Raw genomic sequence first — 16,691 nt, 5'->3', positions numbered from 1 at the left:
GTTGCTTTAAGATTTATATCCAACATATAAGTGCTATCATATGGTTTTCAACTTTTTCTGTCTGGCTTATTTCTTTTAGCATGATTATCTCAAGATCCATCCATTTTGTCTCAAACTGTCATTTGCATTTTATTTATTCATTAATTACTAAAAGTAGTAATTATTATTATTCTATTTTTACTATTCAATTTTGTTTGGAATAGTAAAAAATGAATAGTAAAGATTATTCATACCAAAAGATAGAAAAAGAAGAAAAATGAACAAAGAATAATACAGTCGAAACAAATGCAAAGTGAAAGACTTAACCTATACCATATGGAAAATCATGTTAAATGTAAATGATCTGTAGTCCAATTAAAACACAGAAATCAGAATTAAAACAAAACAAAAACAAACTACTATCTACAGAAAACACAACTTAAAAATAAAGACACAGAAAAGTTAAAAATAAAAGATCAAGAAAATATATATAATGTAATTCCTATCAAAACAAACTACATTGATATAAAACAAAGCAGACATCAGAACACAAAATATTATTAAGGTTAAAGACATATTTCATAACACTCTGAAATGTGCATGCTCCCAAAAAAATTCATAATGCAAAAACTGGAAAAAGTAAAAGAAGAAATAGACAAATCCAGAATTATAATTGTGAACTTCATAATTCCTCTTTCAGTAGAAAGGTAATAAAACAAACAGAAAATCAGTAAAGTGACAGGAATTAAACGAACAATACTATATCGATCAACTTAACCTATTTGACATTTAGAGAACACTATACCCAACAATGAGAAAAAAAACTATTTTTAAGAGTACATGGAAAATTCACCAACACAAACTATATTCTGGGCCATTAAATAAATCTAAACAAGTTGTTAAAAACTGAAATTGTACAAAGTATCTTCTCTGACTGTATAAAATTAAATTTGAAAAAAAAAAGAAAAATCACCAAATATTTGGAAATTGAAAATACACTTTTAAATAACCCATATGATAGCAAAAAGTAAAAGGGAAATTAGAGAAAAAACTGACTTGAGTTTGATAAAATAAAACATAATCAAATTCGTGTGATTTAAGTAAAGCCATACTAACCACATGATGGATAAAAAGACATTAAAATCTATTAAAGACACTTTCGCCAAAGTAGTAAAAGGAAGGAAATACTAAAAGTAAGAGCAAAAAAATCAATAAAAAACAATAAGAACATTGTTCATTAAGAACAATGAAACCAAAAGCTGGTTACTTGAAAAGATTAGTAAAAGTGACAGAACTCTAGGCAAACTGACCAAGAAAAACAGATACTAATTTCTAATGTAAGTATTAAAAGGGAAGATACCAGTACTGATCCTACATATATTAAAATATAATGATTTGTTAAAAACCAAGAGATGTCAATATATTTGGCAAATTAAGTGGTATAAACAAATTATTTGAAAGATGTTTATCAGCAAAACAGATGCAGAAAAACAGAAAATATGTCTTCTCTATTGAATTCTATCAAACATTTAAGAAAGGACTAGTACTAATGTTACACAAACTGTTTCAAAACTAGAGGAAGAGAAAACATTTTTCAATTCCTTTTATGAATCCAACGTTGTTCTGATTCCAAAACAGACATACATTACCAAAAAAGAAAATGACAGACCCGTATTTCTTCTGAACATGCAGGCTAGGCTAAAGACTTTACCAAAATAACTGCAAATAAAACCATACAGTATTTAAAAGGGTAATCAATCATGACCAAACAGGGTCATGAAATTAATTTATTATCATGGTAAATAGCTTCTGGGAGAGTTGAAGTTATAGGGTAACTGAACAACCCAAACTCAAAAAAAAAAAGAGGTGCCTTAAAGGACAAATGGGACATAAGCACTTGAGTACCAGGAAGACAATACTGGACACCAATAAGAATAATTCAGCTATAATTGTTAAAGAATTGCTTAAGGCTGAGTGGTGTACTAGTGATAAAACAGAGAATCCACTGAGGCCACAAACACAAATGAAAGGCATATCCATTCACAGGTTCTTCACAGACCTCACCAGGTATGCCCAAAAAGACTAGGTGCAGAGTAAGAGGCCAGAGAAAGCATCCCTCCCGGTGCAGGTTTGGAGGAGAACAGCAGCCACTGAGAGAAAGGCATGAAGTTCAGCCTGGATCCTTTCTACTCTCTCTAATAAAAGGGAAGAAAAGCCTAAAACCACCGAGGGAAGTGCAACAAACCCTATCACCCTCAAGACACTGTTGAAAACCCAGTGTTGCACAGTCTATGAGGTTGACATGTTTTCATATCCAATACAATAATGAATCCAGGTAAAAATGGCAGTGATCTGAGAAGTACAAGCTTAAGTGACCCAACTATAACTGATAGCTACAATTTGTTTCCATAGTTTGCAGGCCCAAAGAGAGATGTTTTCAATCTACAGGTCTTCCAAGTGGCACACCTGAAGGCTAGGCGACTGGCAACAGCCTAAGTATCAGTAAAATATACCAATGTTAACGAAGGGGAGCTACGAGAATGGAGTAGACTGGTGACATCTACTCTGATTTCTGTAGCTGACCCTGAGGTTGAATAGCTACAGCAGCACAATAAATACCATCAATTTTGACCTTGGCTGAACTATCAAGTACTTAACAGAAATTTCTGTGAATTAAGGGCCCCATTTAGCCAGTGCCTTTGCTTCAGGTGGTGGAGTGAAAAAAGGTTTTCCCCAGAAGGGGTCACTCCCACCCCTTCATGCAAAACCACAATGACACTAAGGCCAGGCCAGATGACCTGAACCATTTGATTTGATCGGCCAAGTCCACTGGGCTCTTGTTAGTAGTCACGTACAGGTTAACCTACTCCAAAATGGTGACAGCGGGCTAGAGTCACAAGGCTTCTATGGGTTAGGTGTTTCGTTTTAACAACACTTTAGCAGTAGGCCTTTTCAAAAGGTGCACTTGGTGGCTGGGTCAGGCAGGTGGCCTCAGTACTTTAGCAGCCATGAAGTCAAAACTACTACTGTGATTTTTTCTTTCCTCTTGGGATGATACATTGTTCCCGCTAGATCATCTGAGAAGATCCACAGCAGCCCATGAATTGGAGAATCTGTGGACTTATAAGCATTCACAGTATACGCATGTAAACGTCAACACCAAAATATGCATTTGGCAGAGGAAGCCAGAACCACAGTACACTGAATAATAGGTCCAGAGACTTTACCCACACTTCAGCTTTTCTTGAAATGATTTTTCCTCTGCAGAACACACACCGAGAAAGGACTATAGGCATAGTTGCCAGAAGATGACATTACTTTCTGACCAGGAGCATGGAGAGTACAGGGCAGTAGTGGGGAAGGCCAACCTGCAGAGGAGGGCTGAGGCAGCGGAGGCTTTTCTGCTTGGTCCTCACCCCAGGGCTGGTGCTGCTTCTACCCTCATTAGCTCCAAACTCCTGCAAGCATTTGCGCGTAGGGGCCCTTAATTTGCCTTTGTGCAAGCTGCTACAGCTCCGCCCTGCATTCTGCAATGCCTTCAGCCTCCCATGCCACTTACTGTGCTTTCTCTCTGCAGGGCCTGGTTGGATGGTACTTGGGCACCTCTATGCAACAGAGCTATAGAAGTTTGAATCCATCCCCCTCCTTGAGGTTCCCTACCATACTTGGCTTTTATCTTAAGCAGTTGAGGTTAAAGTAGAGGGGGAGCAAGGAATCAGAGGGCACAGAGAGAAAGGTTAGCTCTGCATCAATAAGCCAGACTTTGCCATTTACATTCCATTTCAAGTGGTTGCCTACCTGGATTCAACAAATGAACTTATAGTGTACTCAGTCTCACCAAAGCTCTGTATATCCTCATTGCTGACACCTTTTATTTTAGCTCTAGGGAGCCCTTGATTCAACAGCAACGGCCATACTTACTGCCTTTTGCCTAGGGCCCAGAGGCTTGCTACCTCATTGATATAATAACATTCTTTCTTCCTCTATTTTAGAGAGGGAGCAATGACCAAAAGCATTATTCAGGCAGCTTCGTTTAATTCTACTTCTCACTGCTTACCTTCTAAAAATTCATTAACAGGTTAAATAGGAATGGAATCTACTAGCCTGCCACTTAAACAAGATCATTTGCTATTGGATTTCATTATCCTTAAACTGGTCCACAAGGTCTCCTGTAGAAAGTCATGTTTCTGTCAACACCACGGCCTTGTTGCCAAAACTGTCAAAAACCATAAAGGGTCTAGGATTTTACCTTACTTGCAAGCTACAAAGCTATGCTTTTCTGTTCATGGGTGCTTGAAGAAGCCATGAGATGCCTGGGTCCGAGGCAAAGGACTTTATTACCCATGACACAGTAAGCAGTATGAGGATAATCTCAGTGACCCCTGGCAGAGGGACCTAGATGGATACTCTGTATATAGTGGGTTTGCATCACAGCTGAACAACGCTAAGCTTAGAAAAATTTCTCATTTTTATAATAAGCAGAAGCAAGTCTGCTCTTTGCCTGGGGAGTCATTACTGTATCCCTCAAGGTTGCCAACTTCAAACACAACCCTGAGAAATGGACCAGGTAAAGAAAAGTAAGGTCTTTGCATTTTTAGCATATTCAGCAATACCAAGCATGCCCTGGGACATTCAGGGATGCTCAGGGCCCATGGCAGTTTGCTTCTCCCAACACACTCCAATCAAATCTAATACTAGAGGTCTTAGGCAATACAAAAAGGCCAGCAAAGATATAAAAGTCACATATAGTTCAAGAAGAAGTAAACTGTCTCTGTTTGCAGAAGATATTATCTAGATAGAAATGACCATGAAATAATGCAATATAGATATATATGTATGCCTTACTGTTAAATTGTATGCCTGAAACTTACTAGATTTTGTTAACCACCATAATAAAAAATAAATTAAAAAGGTATAGTAAAAACAAAAAAATAAATAAATAAATTTAGATATTGTAGAAAAATTTTTTAAAGAAAAAAAGTAAAGACTATGGTATTCACAAAAAAGTTCCCAAGACTAATATATGAGTTTAGTAAAGTTGTAGAACATTATGTCAATATTTTAAAAAAAGGTATCTCTATATACTAAAAATAAATTATTGGAATTTTGTTTTTAAAAAATAGGTACTACCTCAAATAGCACTAAACAAATAAAATGATTACGTACAGATGTAACAAAATTATCTGCAGGACCTATAAGCTAAATGTTATAAAACATTGAAAAAGTAAATCAAAGGCAGCCTAAAAATAATGGAAATATTTTATCCATAAATTGAAAGACTCACTATTGTTAAGATGTCACTTTTCTTCATATTGATCCATAAAGCTTCTGTAATACTAACCAAAATCACAGAACTTTTAGTAGATACTACCAGGACTTTTTGTAGACAGTATACCCCTACATGGCGACTAGAGGTAGCAGAAGAGTTAACCGAAAATATACTGTTGTATTTTGCTAGCAAAAAGTCACCAGTGAACATAGCCTTAAACTGTTATTAGTAAATGCTTAAAATGCATCCATTTTCCAAAATGGATGCCCAAAGTAGTACTGTGGAGATTACTAAGTGATAGTGAAACTCTGTCATTCTCTGGCTCTACATAAAGGACAGCAGTCTTCTTACAAAAGCATTGTGTTTATCTAATTTCAATAACAGTCCACTACATAGACAGCCATTCAGTTAAATCTCCTACCAGAGCACAAGACTCATAACAGCACAGAAGAGGGTACTTGCCATAGCTTTGTTAAATATATAATCTAGTTCATCAATTGACTTGGTTTCAGGACACAGAAATGCATTTGGTTCTGCAATAAGAGAATTATGTGAAGAAAATGAAGCAACCGAAAAGAGAAACCAATGTGGAGGGGGAAAAGCACAAACATGACTGTTTGTGTAATTCTTTGATGGGAACAAAAGAGAAAAACATCAACCAAATCCATAATATTTAAGGATGCAAAGAGGAAGATAATGCAGTCAGAACAATAAGCCAGAAAACCAGGGGCAGAGGTTCTAATAATTTGGACAAGAAGCCAAAGCAAACATGCCAACAATAGGACAACAGACGAAGATTAAAAAGTAGTAATAGTCACAGGATGCAAAATCTAACTTTGGATGAGAAATGCCATATATTTATTTTTATAATATATGTGATGCTGGCAAATGACTTACAAATACATAATATGAAAAATAAAATTGAAAATTTTTAAATGTCCAACTTAGGTAAGGTAGAAAAGGATGAGGGCAAATGCTCTATAAAGTTGTTCTGTTAAAAGTATACAATTCTTTACCAAGTTATAATCAGTTTTCAAGAATTCTCTTATGAATCATCAATGTTGTTGACTCTCTACTACCTTGGCAATTCCCCACTTGATGGATGTTTTAGCAGATGGTCCATTTCTATTTTTCTGGTAAAACATTTGTTGTAAAAGAAATTTAGAGTTGAGAAGCCAAATAAAATTTCTGAATTGGCTTTAAAGTGAAATAATCCTTTCTTCCTTTATCTCCAGTATCAGAGAGTTGAGAATTAGCTTTATTAAATACTCATTGAAAAAGCACCCTTAAAGCAATACAATTTAAAAAGCAATTTTCAACAATTAAAAACAGCTTTTGTATACATACTTTGTAAATAGTTTCTAAGCACTTTCAGTTGTGGTTAATTATAATATTTTGTAAAGTTGAGTTTTTTCACATACAAACTCAGAATCATCAAAAATGTAGCATCAGAACTAGACACAAGCTGGATAAGAATGATCTGATATGAACAGTGCAATATAAATGTAAACAATAAACTACTTTCTCATATTCACAGCTGTCCAAACTTAAGAGGGCAAATATATAAAATTAAACATTAAAGGCTCCCATGTAAGGAATTTTAGGAATTAAAATTCCTATGCAATCAAACTATTCAAAACTAAAAAGAAAAACATAACTTGTGAAAAGGACTTTAATAGAGATATTTGAGGTTAGATTCATATCTGTTGCTTAGTTATCATTACAAAAGTGAAAGTGCTTTACCAGATTATTAATTAGCTAATTAATAATTAACCTATAAAGTTATTTTATAACAATATTTGGTTTTAAATCACCAATTATAGCATTTTTCAAAATTAGTATCCTATATGAATATAAAATACATTAAATGCACGAGTATAAAAATCTATTACTATGGAAATAAGAATCTTTGTAAATTCTGAAATATTGATATTTTTTTCATAAAAATATCATCTGATTTTCAATCCAGTGGTTTCAATATTTTCATCTTTGTCAGAAACAAAGCAAGTTAGGATTATTCTGCTAAGAAATTAGAGAACGTTGTAATCACCAAACCAATTAGTGGTGTTTAAAAAGAAAACTATATTAAGCATTGTATGCAATAAAAAAATGTTGTTTGTAATATACTGTATATCCTTAATCATAAGTCACTTGCACAAGGGATAAAGAGCAATCTCCAGACCTGAGCTTTTTAGCTGCCATTATTTCTTGCAGAGACCCCAATATATGTTCTTTCAAATAGTCTGAATTTAACTTGGAAATATTGCTCACAGAGAGTTAAACAAACCACAGAAATATACTTCAACAGAAAGAATCAAAGCTATATTGTGACCCAGAAAATGCATGACTTTCTAAAAATCATGTAACTAATTTGTGTCTGAACCCAGATCATGCAGTTCTAAGTCCCAAATACCTTCAGAATTTTCCGAAGAAAGAGGGCCAACTATAGGTAGAGGGGAATTTGTAGATTTCAAACACTGGCTCTACTACTAACTTACCTAGACTTTTGCAAGTCATTAAATTTCTCCGGGCCTTGGTTTCCTCTACTTCATGGGGCTATTTTAATGATAAATATAAGCAAATATTTAACTCTGGCAGAAAAGCACTGTATGTATTTCACTATGTTAATAATTTCTCATCCCACAAGTTTCAACTGATGCTAGTATCTTTTCTCTGGTTTTAGTTTTAAGCTTCAAATTACAGTGTGTGCACATGTACACATTCTTTCAACACGGCTGGCATTCTAACAAGATCCTTTTCTCCAGCTTTCAAAATGCATGAAAAGTAGCCAACGTTTTAATTTCTGGCATTACCAAAGACTTGCCCCCCAAAGCCGTGCAGAAAATTTTAAAAATTCACAACAGAATTTTCTATCACATTATTCTCAACTTCTACAGAAATGCAATTCGAAATTCATATACTATTCAGCAAGCCCCCTGTGAAGCTTAAATACTATCGGCAGATTATAAAAATGTATACAGCTTTACAAAATTATAATTTCAATTAAAACTTTAAATTTTAGCATACATTTTCGTAAATGGGGATCACTAATATTCCTAAAATAATGGAAATAGGTGATGATCAGTATTCTAATTCAGCCATTTGTTACATGTCTTCTATTTTGTCAGAAGATACAGAATACAGCCACTTTATATACTGAAGTCTAAAAAAATACTCCTCAATATTGAGAACAGAAAATTTTTATAAGTAACCAAAGAGAAATTTAATTTTAAAATAATGTTTTAAGGTAATTACGTATAAAGCCATTGTTTTTATTATTTTGACAGCATCTCAAAATAATTTAGCTTTATAATTTATGAAGACATATAGCTAACTTACTTTTTCCTTTACCAATACAGTTACCCAATAACAGCATACTTAGGACACAGCAATCCACTGAAAATGCCAGGTTAAAACCAGAAATAGCCAGTTGTAATAAAATATTAGGGCAAATGATCAGTATATATCTACTGAATAAAAGGGTTACCAAAGGTGAAGAATAAATAGCAATCTCAAAAGGAATACACATGATTAAATCTTTACATACTGAGAATATACTAATAGCAATGGAATTTAAAAAAAAATATTTCAGGGTATAATCACCTCAGATTAATCTGGTTAATATTTTGAATGAATAAATGAAATTAATGAATACCTGAATGAATGAATACTGCCGTCATGATATTTAACACCTTGAGATATTCACAAGAATTTGGAATACACAAAGATGAATTGAATACAAACCAGTTGAAATTTAATGTGGTTCACAGTAAAGATACAGTGGCTTTCTGTTTACAGAACAAAGAATCTCAACCAAAAACATATACACAACTAAAATATTCTCAAGTGCTATTATCCAGGCTTTAAAAAGAATATGTACTCTTACTATACGAATTCTTTCTTGACCCCTTCCAGTTCCCTGCATTTTTTAATGTTTGGCATAAATGAACAACAAACCAGAATAGAACACACATTTTTAAAAGACTAATTTACTCATATTCTATTTAAGAGCAACATACAACCACTTATAAATATAGTCCTTTAGAAAACATCCTTATATAAAAACAGTGGGAGGGGGGAACCCAGCTATACATACGAAGCACAGTTCAAACCCAATACAACTGACCAATCAAAATTAGTGAATGCACTGCATCTCTCTGCAGTGGAGAGAAGCGACAAGGTAGGCTGTCATTCTGCAAAAGCTGCCCAGAACAGGCTTTCCTCTGAAAATCAGTGCCGCTCCTTTTTAGAAAGACTGAACCTAAATGTTGTCTCTGGAGACAAGAAGCCTTCAGTATGTTAAATTACTTTCATTATGTATTTTCAGATGCTTATTGATTCCACAGTAGGAAGAGTGAGAGACTGCAGCAGCCTCTAAGCAGCACTACATGTTCCATACATTAGCAGTACTGCTGAAACAATGGCACAGTACAGACACATATTTTCATTAAGGTCTTTTCGAAGAGATGTTTATGACCCTCTTCCCCAAGTCCTCTACTAACAAGTGAACAAAATGAATCAATCACAACTGGAAACGCTTCAACTACATCAAGAATTTATCAAATCTTTAGTGGAGGTAAGATGTGCTCCTTATTATATAGTATGCAGATGCTTTTGAACCGGCATAGTGGGGTAAAATTACTTTGAAAAATTTCAGCCTGAATTTTATTTGTTTAAGTCTACTATATTGCTAAACAAGTATTTTTTTAGATCTATTTCCTTTAAGACATGATATATTTTAAATGTATTTTAGGATGCTATGTAAAATACAAAGACTATTCTTTATTTACTATGAAGACATTAGCTTTTAAGCCACTTCAGATATACTAAGTATTCTTAATGTCATCAGTACAGTTTTGCTCAAGTGTTCAAAAATGCTTATATTTTTTCCAAGAACCAGGTTTACTATTTACCTATTTGTTACTCAATTTTTGGTTAAGTTTATCATTGGGCATGGTCATTGAAAATTATTTAATTTGCAGTTAGTTGGCACTACCTTTTATATTTTAATTACATGAACAATTCATCAATGCAAATTTATAATAGCTCATGAAATGTTTTAATCAGTTAAAATTCAAACTGTGGCAGTAATATAGCAAGCTATAATATTTTACAGCAGGAAATATGGTTAAATCTATTATAAAGACATGAGGGGATAACAGTATATTTAGTATATGCTAATTGCACATAATCTCCGAAAATACAGGGTAGCTTCTAAAATGAGAGCAGAAATCAGTTAAAAAAAAAAAAATGCAGACTTTCATGGTTATATTTGTAATGTTAACTGTTATTAAATAACATATTTGCAATTCCTGTTAGGAAAAGAGGATATTTTATTTAAAGAAACCCTTAAATTTATGCATAAGTGTGGCTCTAAGAATACAGTTTGCTTACTTTGATAACAAATAGTGTGTGTATGGTGTTAAAATAAACAAAAATAACTTTAATTAATTGGAAATTATTAGGAACTCTATTTCTTATTCATTTTTTTTCTTTTTCACAAGGGTTTACAGCAGCTAATTCAGTACTTACAACTGACAATATGAAGAATGCATCTGACCGAGCATCTCCCTAGCTGTCTGAACTATAAACTGCAGAATATTCTTGTAACACATGATTTTAAGACATTAAGGAGTTAAAACCAGAGAATATAGGTCTACATTCTGCTGGGATATAACATATCAACAGAAATCATCCTAAGGAGATGTTATATAAAACAGCCACAAAAAGAAAAACAATATAATTGTACAAGCCTGAAGACAAAATGGTGAGCATTTTTAAAGAGGGAGTTTATACCATAACATACCAGAATTGTGGAGCTACTGATTCTTAAAGAAACAATGAAACATGGATTGCCAAAATAAGAATGCCATCCATTACCAGCAAGCTAAATGAAGCTTTAGCAAGTATTTTCTTCACTAAATATTCAGATATTCGTATCAATTGATATTACTAAAGGATTTTTCCATTGGAGTTTTATAACCAATTATGTATCCTCTTCTAATGAAAACAAATCAAATTAAATAGCAGATGGTTTTCATCAAAAGAACATGGACTGGATTTATAATATAAAGCACGTTATGTGATCAAGAAATCATTTCGAAATAATCAGGACTGCCAAAGAAACAGTTTGTAACAAAAGGATGTCTAAATACATTTTAGGAGCTAGAAACCTTATGTTTCCTTTTTTATTTTCACATGTTCTGGAAAATAAAAAGACTCTATAATATATTCCCACAAAGGGAAACATAATTCCTATCATTTGAGGAAGTTTCTCTTGGTTGTGACTTTTTAAGGCAAAACAAACACCAATATTTTGTACTGGTCTTTAGAAATCCATCAGCCAACTAAATCTCACAATTCATACAGTTGAAGTATTGGAGAAAAATGAAAGAATTCCTACAAGACATGAAATAAAACACAGCTACTTCATTGTTGTCAGGTAAAAATTCATGTCAAAATCTGTCACTGATATCAAGTATCAATTTGTGAAAAACTGCTATAGTGAGTCAAAAGGCCCATAAGGCAACAGCAAACAGGTAGGTCAGAAGATGCATGCACCTCACCACACTGTTTAACATTTACAAAAGGAAAGGATCTTACTCTAGAGATGCATTTTTCTTAATTATCACCTAACTTGACATTTCTGCTTTATTTATAAATCTAAGTGATGTGACAAAGACCTGATGTTTGTCAGTTCAGAAAATTTGGCACACTTAGCAATTTTTCCATTTTTATAGGATTTTGATATTAGCTAAGATCTTCATTTACTTGAATATGTGCCTCTAGTAACACTTTATACCAAACTCAAAGGAAATTAATATTGCTATCATTTGTGATTCTGAAATATTACCCCTAAAATAATATGCATAATTAAAATGGTATTCTAAAATTTAAAAAAGGTTATATCAAGTAAAAGGTTAATATGAGTTCTGAAAATAATTAGCATTTATAATTTGTGCTTGACTATGATTTTATAGTCAGAAAGCTGTACTTGAAATGTGAAATATAGTTGGTTGTATGATTTTATATTTTAACTGCTTATACTGATTACTGACATTTTAGCCCAGAAAATTAGACATTATTTATAAATTACTCTAAACCTCTATATGTTAAAATACATATTTGCATGAATTAGCAAGTTTTTTTGGTTTTGTTTTGTTTGAGTTTTCTCAAAATTATACACATTAGGTGATTTTTATGAACAGTTTCAGAGAGAATGTGTAACTTTAAAAGATTCCTCAGAAAATGGGCTTCAGATACTCCTTTTCCCTAAAATTTCTTTTTCTTTTTTACTTTAAAAGTTCTGCTTAAATAAAATCAACTAATATAATTTTCTAAATCACTCTGGAATGGCTACTTCTTAATATAATATTAAATTTCAATTTTCTCCTTCCACAAGATATGAGAGGGTGTGGTTACAAAATACAAGAGTGATTACTGTTCTTTTAGCAAGCTTTGTGGCATTTTACTTTAACTTAATATCCTTTTCTTCCAATTTCATAAGTTTGCCCATTATAAAGTTCAGTGAGCATTTTAACTTCAAAATATGAAATACTTATCCTTTGACTACTTCTGTAGGAAAAAAACTCCAAATATCCCTAATCACACTGTTGACTTGTAAATATGAATTTAAATGAAGAACATGAACAAAATTGTTTAAAGCAAACTAATGTTCTGCACTATTTATCATTTTAAATGAACACTTGTCCTGTTCATTTGAAATCTCACAGGAATAATTACACCTACACTAATTAAGCTAGAACATATTAAAACAACGTTTATTTCCCACCTATTCATAACATTTTAAAATGAAATCTTAAAACACTGGGCTAAACTTAGTTTTGCATACTGGCTAGTTTTATTATACAAAAATATACTGTATCTCAAATAATAAGTTTGAAAACCCAAATGAAGAAAATCTTTTTTAGTATATGAAATATTTTTTAACTATATAGGAGTAATCTCCATACAGTTATTTCTTCAAAGGGAGAACCCGATTTCCTTTTACATCAAAATAATGCAGCTTTGATGTTTCCTAACTCTACATTTCCCATTAATAGTTTACAAACTTAAAAATTAAACTAAGTACACAAAATTTTTTTTTTTTTACAAAGAACACGGTTTTTTATACGTCATTTAAATTGCCAAATATCAAATAGTTTATTCTATTTCACTTTCTAGGGAAAAAACCAACTGCTCCAAAAGAATGTGTTTTTCTTCCATTCTGGAAATCAACATGCAGTCTGAATCTAACATTACAGTTCGAGATGACATTGATGACATCAACACCAATATGTACCAACCACTATCATATCCATTAAGCTTTCAAGTGTCTCTCACCGGATTTCTTATGTTAGAAATTGTGTTGGGACTTGGCAGCAACCTCACAGTACTGGTACTTTACTGCATGAAATCCAACTTAATCAACTCTGTCAGTAACATTATTACAATGAATCTTCATGTGCTTGATGTAATAATTTGTGTAGGATGTATTCCTCTAACTATAGTTATCCTTCTGCTTTCACTGGAAAGTAACACTGCTCTCATCTGCTGTTTCCATGAGGCCTGTGTATCTTTTGCAAGTGTCTCAACAGCAATCAACGTCTTTGCTATCACTTTGGACAGATATGACATCTCTGTAAAACCTGCAAACCGAATACTGACAATGGGCAGAGCTGTAATGCTAATGATATCCATTTGGATTTTTTCATTTTTCTCTTTCCTGATTCCCTTCATTGAGGTAAATTTTTTCAGTCTTCAAAGTGGAAATAAATGGGAAAACAAGACACTATTGTGCGTCAGTACAAATGAGTACTACACTGAACTAGGAATGTATTACCACCTGCTAGTACAGATTCCAATATTCTTTTTCACTGTCATAGTAATGTTAATCACATACACCAAAATACTCCAGGCTCTTAATATTCGAATAGGCACCAGATTTTCAACAGGACAGAAGAAGAAAGCGAGAAAGAAAAAGACAATTTCTCTAACCACCCAACATGAGACTACAGACATGTCACAAAGCAGTGGTGGGAGAAATGTAGTCTTTGGTGTAAGAACTTCAGTCTCTGTAATAATTGCCCTCCGGAGAGCTGTGAAACGACACCGCGAACGACGAGAAAGGCAAAAAAGAGTTTTCAGAATGTCTTTATTAATTATTTCTACATTTCTTCTCTGTTGGACACCAATTTCTGTTTTAAATACCACCATTTTATGTTTAGGCCCAAGTGACCTTTTAGTAAAATTAAGGTTGTGTTTTCTAGTCATGGCTTATGGAACAACTATATTCCACCCTCTGTTATATGCATTCACTAGACAAAAATTTCAAAAGGTTTTGAAAAGTAAAATGAAAAAGCGAGTTGTTTCCATAGTGGAAGCTGATCCCATGCCTAACAACGCTGTAATTCACAACTCTTGGATAGACCCTAAAAGAAACAAAAAAATTACCTTTGAAGATAGTGAAATAAGAGAAAAATGTTTAGTACCTCAGGTTGTCACAGACTAGAAAAAAGTCTAAGTTTCACCAAACCCACATTCAGGAGTTTTAAGTTTAAATTGTAAAAAGTGAACTTACTGCCAAATATAAGAAAAAACATTTTAAGTATTGGTTATGTTGTAAGTTTTCAATGTAAATGTCAAGATTAGATTAGGTCATATATATTCAATTTCTTCATTACTTAACTGTATTTGCTGCATGGCAGTTTGTTAAAGTAATATGTGTATATTTTGTCAATATTATGTCCATCAGAAGATATTTATGTAAGTCATATTTTCTAAAGAATAAATACATAGCCTTAAAACAGTGTATAATTTAAAAATGTAACTTACACAGGTATCCTTGGGTTTATATATATATATATATATATATATATATATATATATATATATATATATGTATGTGTATATATATATATGTATTATTTCTAAGCCACAAACTCTAGGTATATTTATATAATAATTGGAAGAGCATTTTAACATAAGAACTGAAATAACAAGCTCCAAACGATCAAAACAATCCAAGATATTCTGTACCACTATACTATGTTTTCTGGTACAGTCAACTTGATATTATATTTGATGCATCAAAAGTAATGAACTATGTACAAAACTTTACTTTTTTTAAAATGTAGAAATTGTAGGATCTATCAGGATTTTAAAATTCAAGAACCAAAAACAAACTACCTATATATGCACACCAAGATAGGGAAACTTTGAAATTCAAATTTATTATGTAAAAGAGACTGATTTTTCTAAGATGAAAGGCACTATGCCTATTAATATACAAATGAACTGACGATAAAGAGAAGGAAGAAAACTAAAGCACCAGCCTTTCTTCCTGTCTCACTTTGCTTCAGTCTAAACCAAATGCTCTAGATTAATACAGTATGCTGGATTAACAGTGCATTAAAATAAAGTGACTTCCTAAATTCAAGTTGGTCTTTTTGTATAATAGAAACTAACTATGAAAATCTTAGTTCAAAGAAGAAAAAAACTACATCATTGTATAAAAGCTTAACGAGCCAATTATTTCTAATTTTAGATAACATAGAAACTTCAGAGTAATACAATTTACACAATGTTTCTACCCTATCACAGCTCCCAAATGTTTCAAAATACAGTAGTTCTATTTCTACTCTGAAAATCATTAAAGTGGCAATAAATCTTATCAATTTGTTTTTTACTCTATGTCACAATTTAACTTTAAGCATTTTGTCTCCAATCCTCAATTCATGGTGGAAAACTACGAAACTACTAATCTTAACTATAGGCATCAAGTTTGAGAATTCTTATCAAACAAATATTTTGTAACTGGTATAATCTAACAATATATTAGTGAGTGCTAAGTACCACTATATCTGAAAAACAGCAATAAGTTACTTAAAATAGGCAAATACTTGCTACCTTATAATTGGTTAACTGGACAATTTTTCATTCTGTTTTTTAACACTGTATTCGCTAAATAAGTAGCAACTCCTTTTTAAATAAAATTTTATGTCAAACAATTCAGTAATATATCACCTTTATGTAAATAAATAAAATTCATCCAACAGAGTTTACTAAAAACCCTAATTCTTGGAGAAATGAGCACCAGGCAATTCCTTGAGGTTACAAAGCAAATTCAATAGGGGTTTACTTTTGATAATAATGTTAACATAATGTCAAATCTTGGCAAAGCTGAAATTTCCTTCTGCCTTATTTTCTACTCTTTTATGGAATTAAAGAAATGCTTTAATTTTACGAAATGTAGCATAAGCAAGTACAACATATTTTTTGAAACCCTGAAGAGAAATAAAGACTTCATTGACAAAGATATTAAGAAAATTTTCATTCAAAAAATATATTTGGCATAGAAGATGTTAATATATTAAAATTTTTAAAAAACTAATTTTATACTAGGACTTCTGAGCATGAATTAAAATTTTAATATTTAATTTTA

The 16,691-nt window shown here is 32.3% G+C and overlaps 2 protein-coding genes across 5 annotated transcripts in view; one reads left to right on the top strand and one right to left on the bottom strand.

Annotated features, from left to right (window-relative positions):
- COG5 (component of oligomeric golgi complex 5) overlaps nucleotides 1-16,691 on the bottom strand; it is a 290,537-nt gene that overhangs the window by 206,760 nt on the left and 67,086 nt on the right. The gene's annotated exons all lie outside the window — the stretch shown is intronic.
- Nucleotides 9,424-15,077, top strand: GPR22 (G protein-coupled receptor 22). 3 transcript variants are annotated; one of them, XM_011372494.2, is made up of 3 exons: nucleotides 9,424-9,824; nucleotides 10,753-11,690; nucleotides 13,433-15,077. In XM_011372494.2, exon 3 carries the CDS (start codon nucleotides 13,458-13,460, stop codon nucleotides 14,757-14,759), a length of 1,302 nt encoding a protein of 433 aa, XP_011370796.1. In that variant the 5' UTR covers nucleotides 9,424-9,824; nucleotides 10,753-11,690; nucleotides 13,433-13,457; the 3' UTR covers nucleotides 14,760-15,077. The 3 variants fall into 3 exon arrangements, with proteins under 3 accessions (XP_011370796.1, XP_011370798.1, XP_011370797.1); XM_011372495.2 differs by having other exon boundaries at nucleotides 9,682-9,824; nucleotides 10,753-11,015; nucleotides 13,433-14,759; XM_011372496.2 differs by lacking the exon at nucleotides 10,753-11,690 and having other exon boundaries at nucleotides 13,433-14,759.

The sequence above is a fragment of the Pteropus vampyrus genome, unplaced genomic scaffold (assembly GCF_000151845.1).
Source record: "Pteropus vampyrus isolate Shadow unplaced genomic scaffold, Pvam_2.0 Scaffold208, whole genome shotgun sequence".
Lineage (NCBI taxonomy): Eukaryota > Metazoa > Chordata > Mammalia > Chiroptera > Pteropodidae > Pteropus > Pteropus vampyrus.
This window is presented reverse-complemented; position numbering and strand designations above follow the sequence as displayed.

Bases quoted from the DNA above. Each gene is read 5' to 3' on its own strand.
- GPR22 (XM_011372494.2), top strand. From the start codon at position 13,458: ATGTGTTTTTCTTCCATTCTGGAAATCAACATGCAGTCTGAATCTAAC.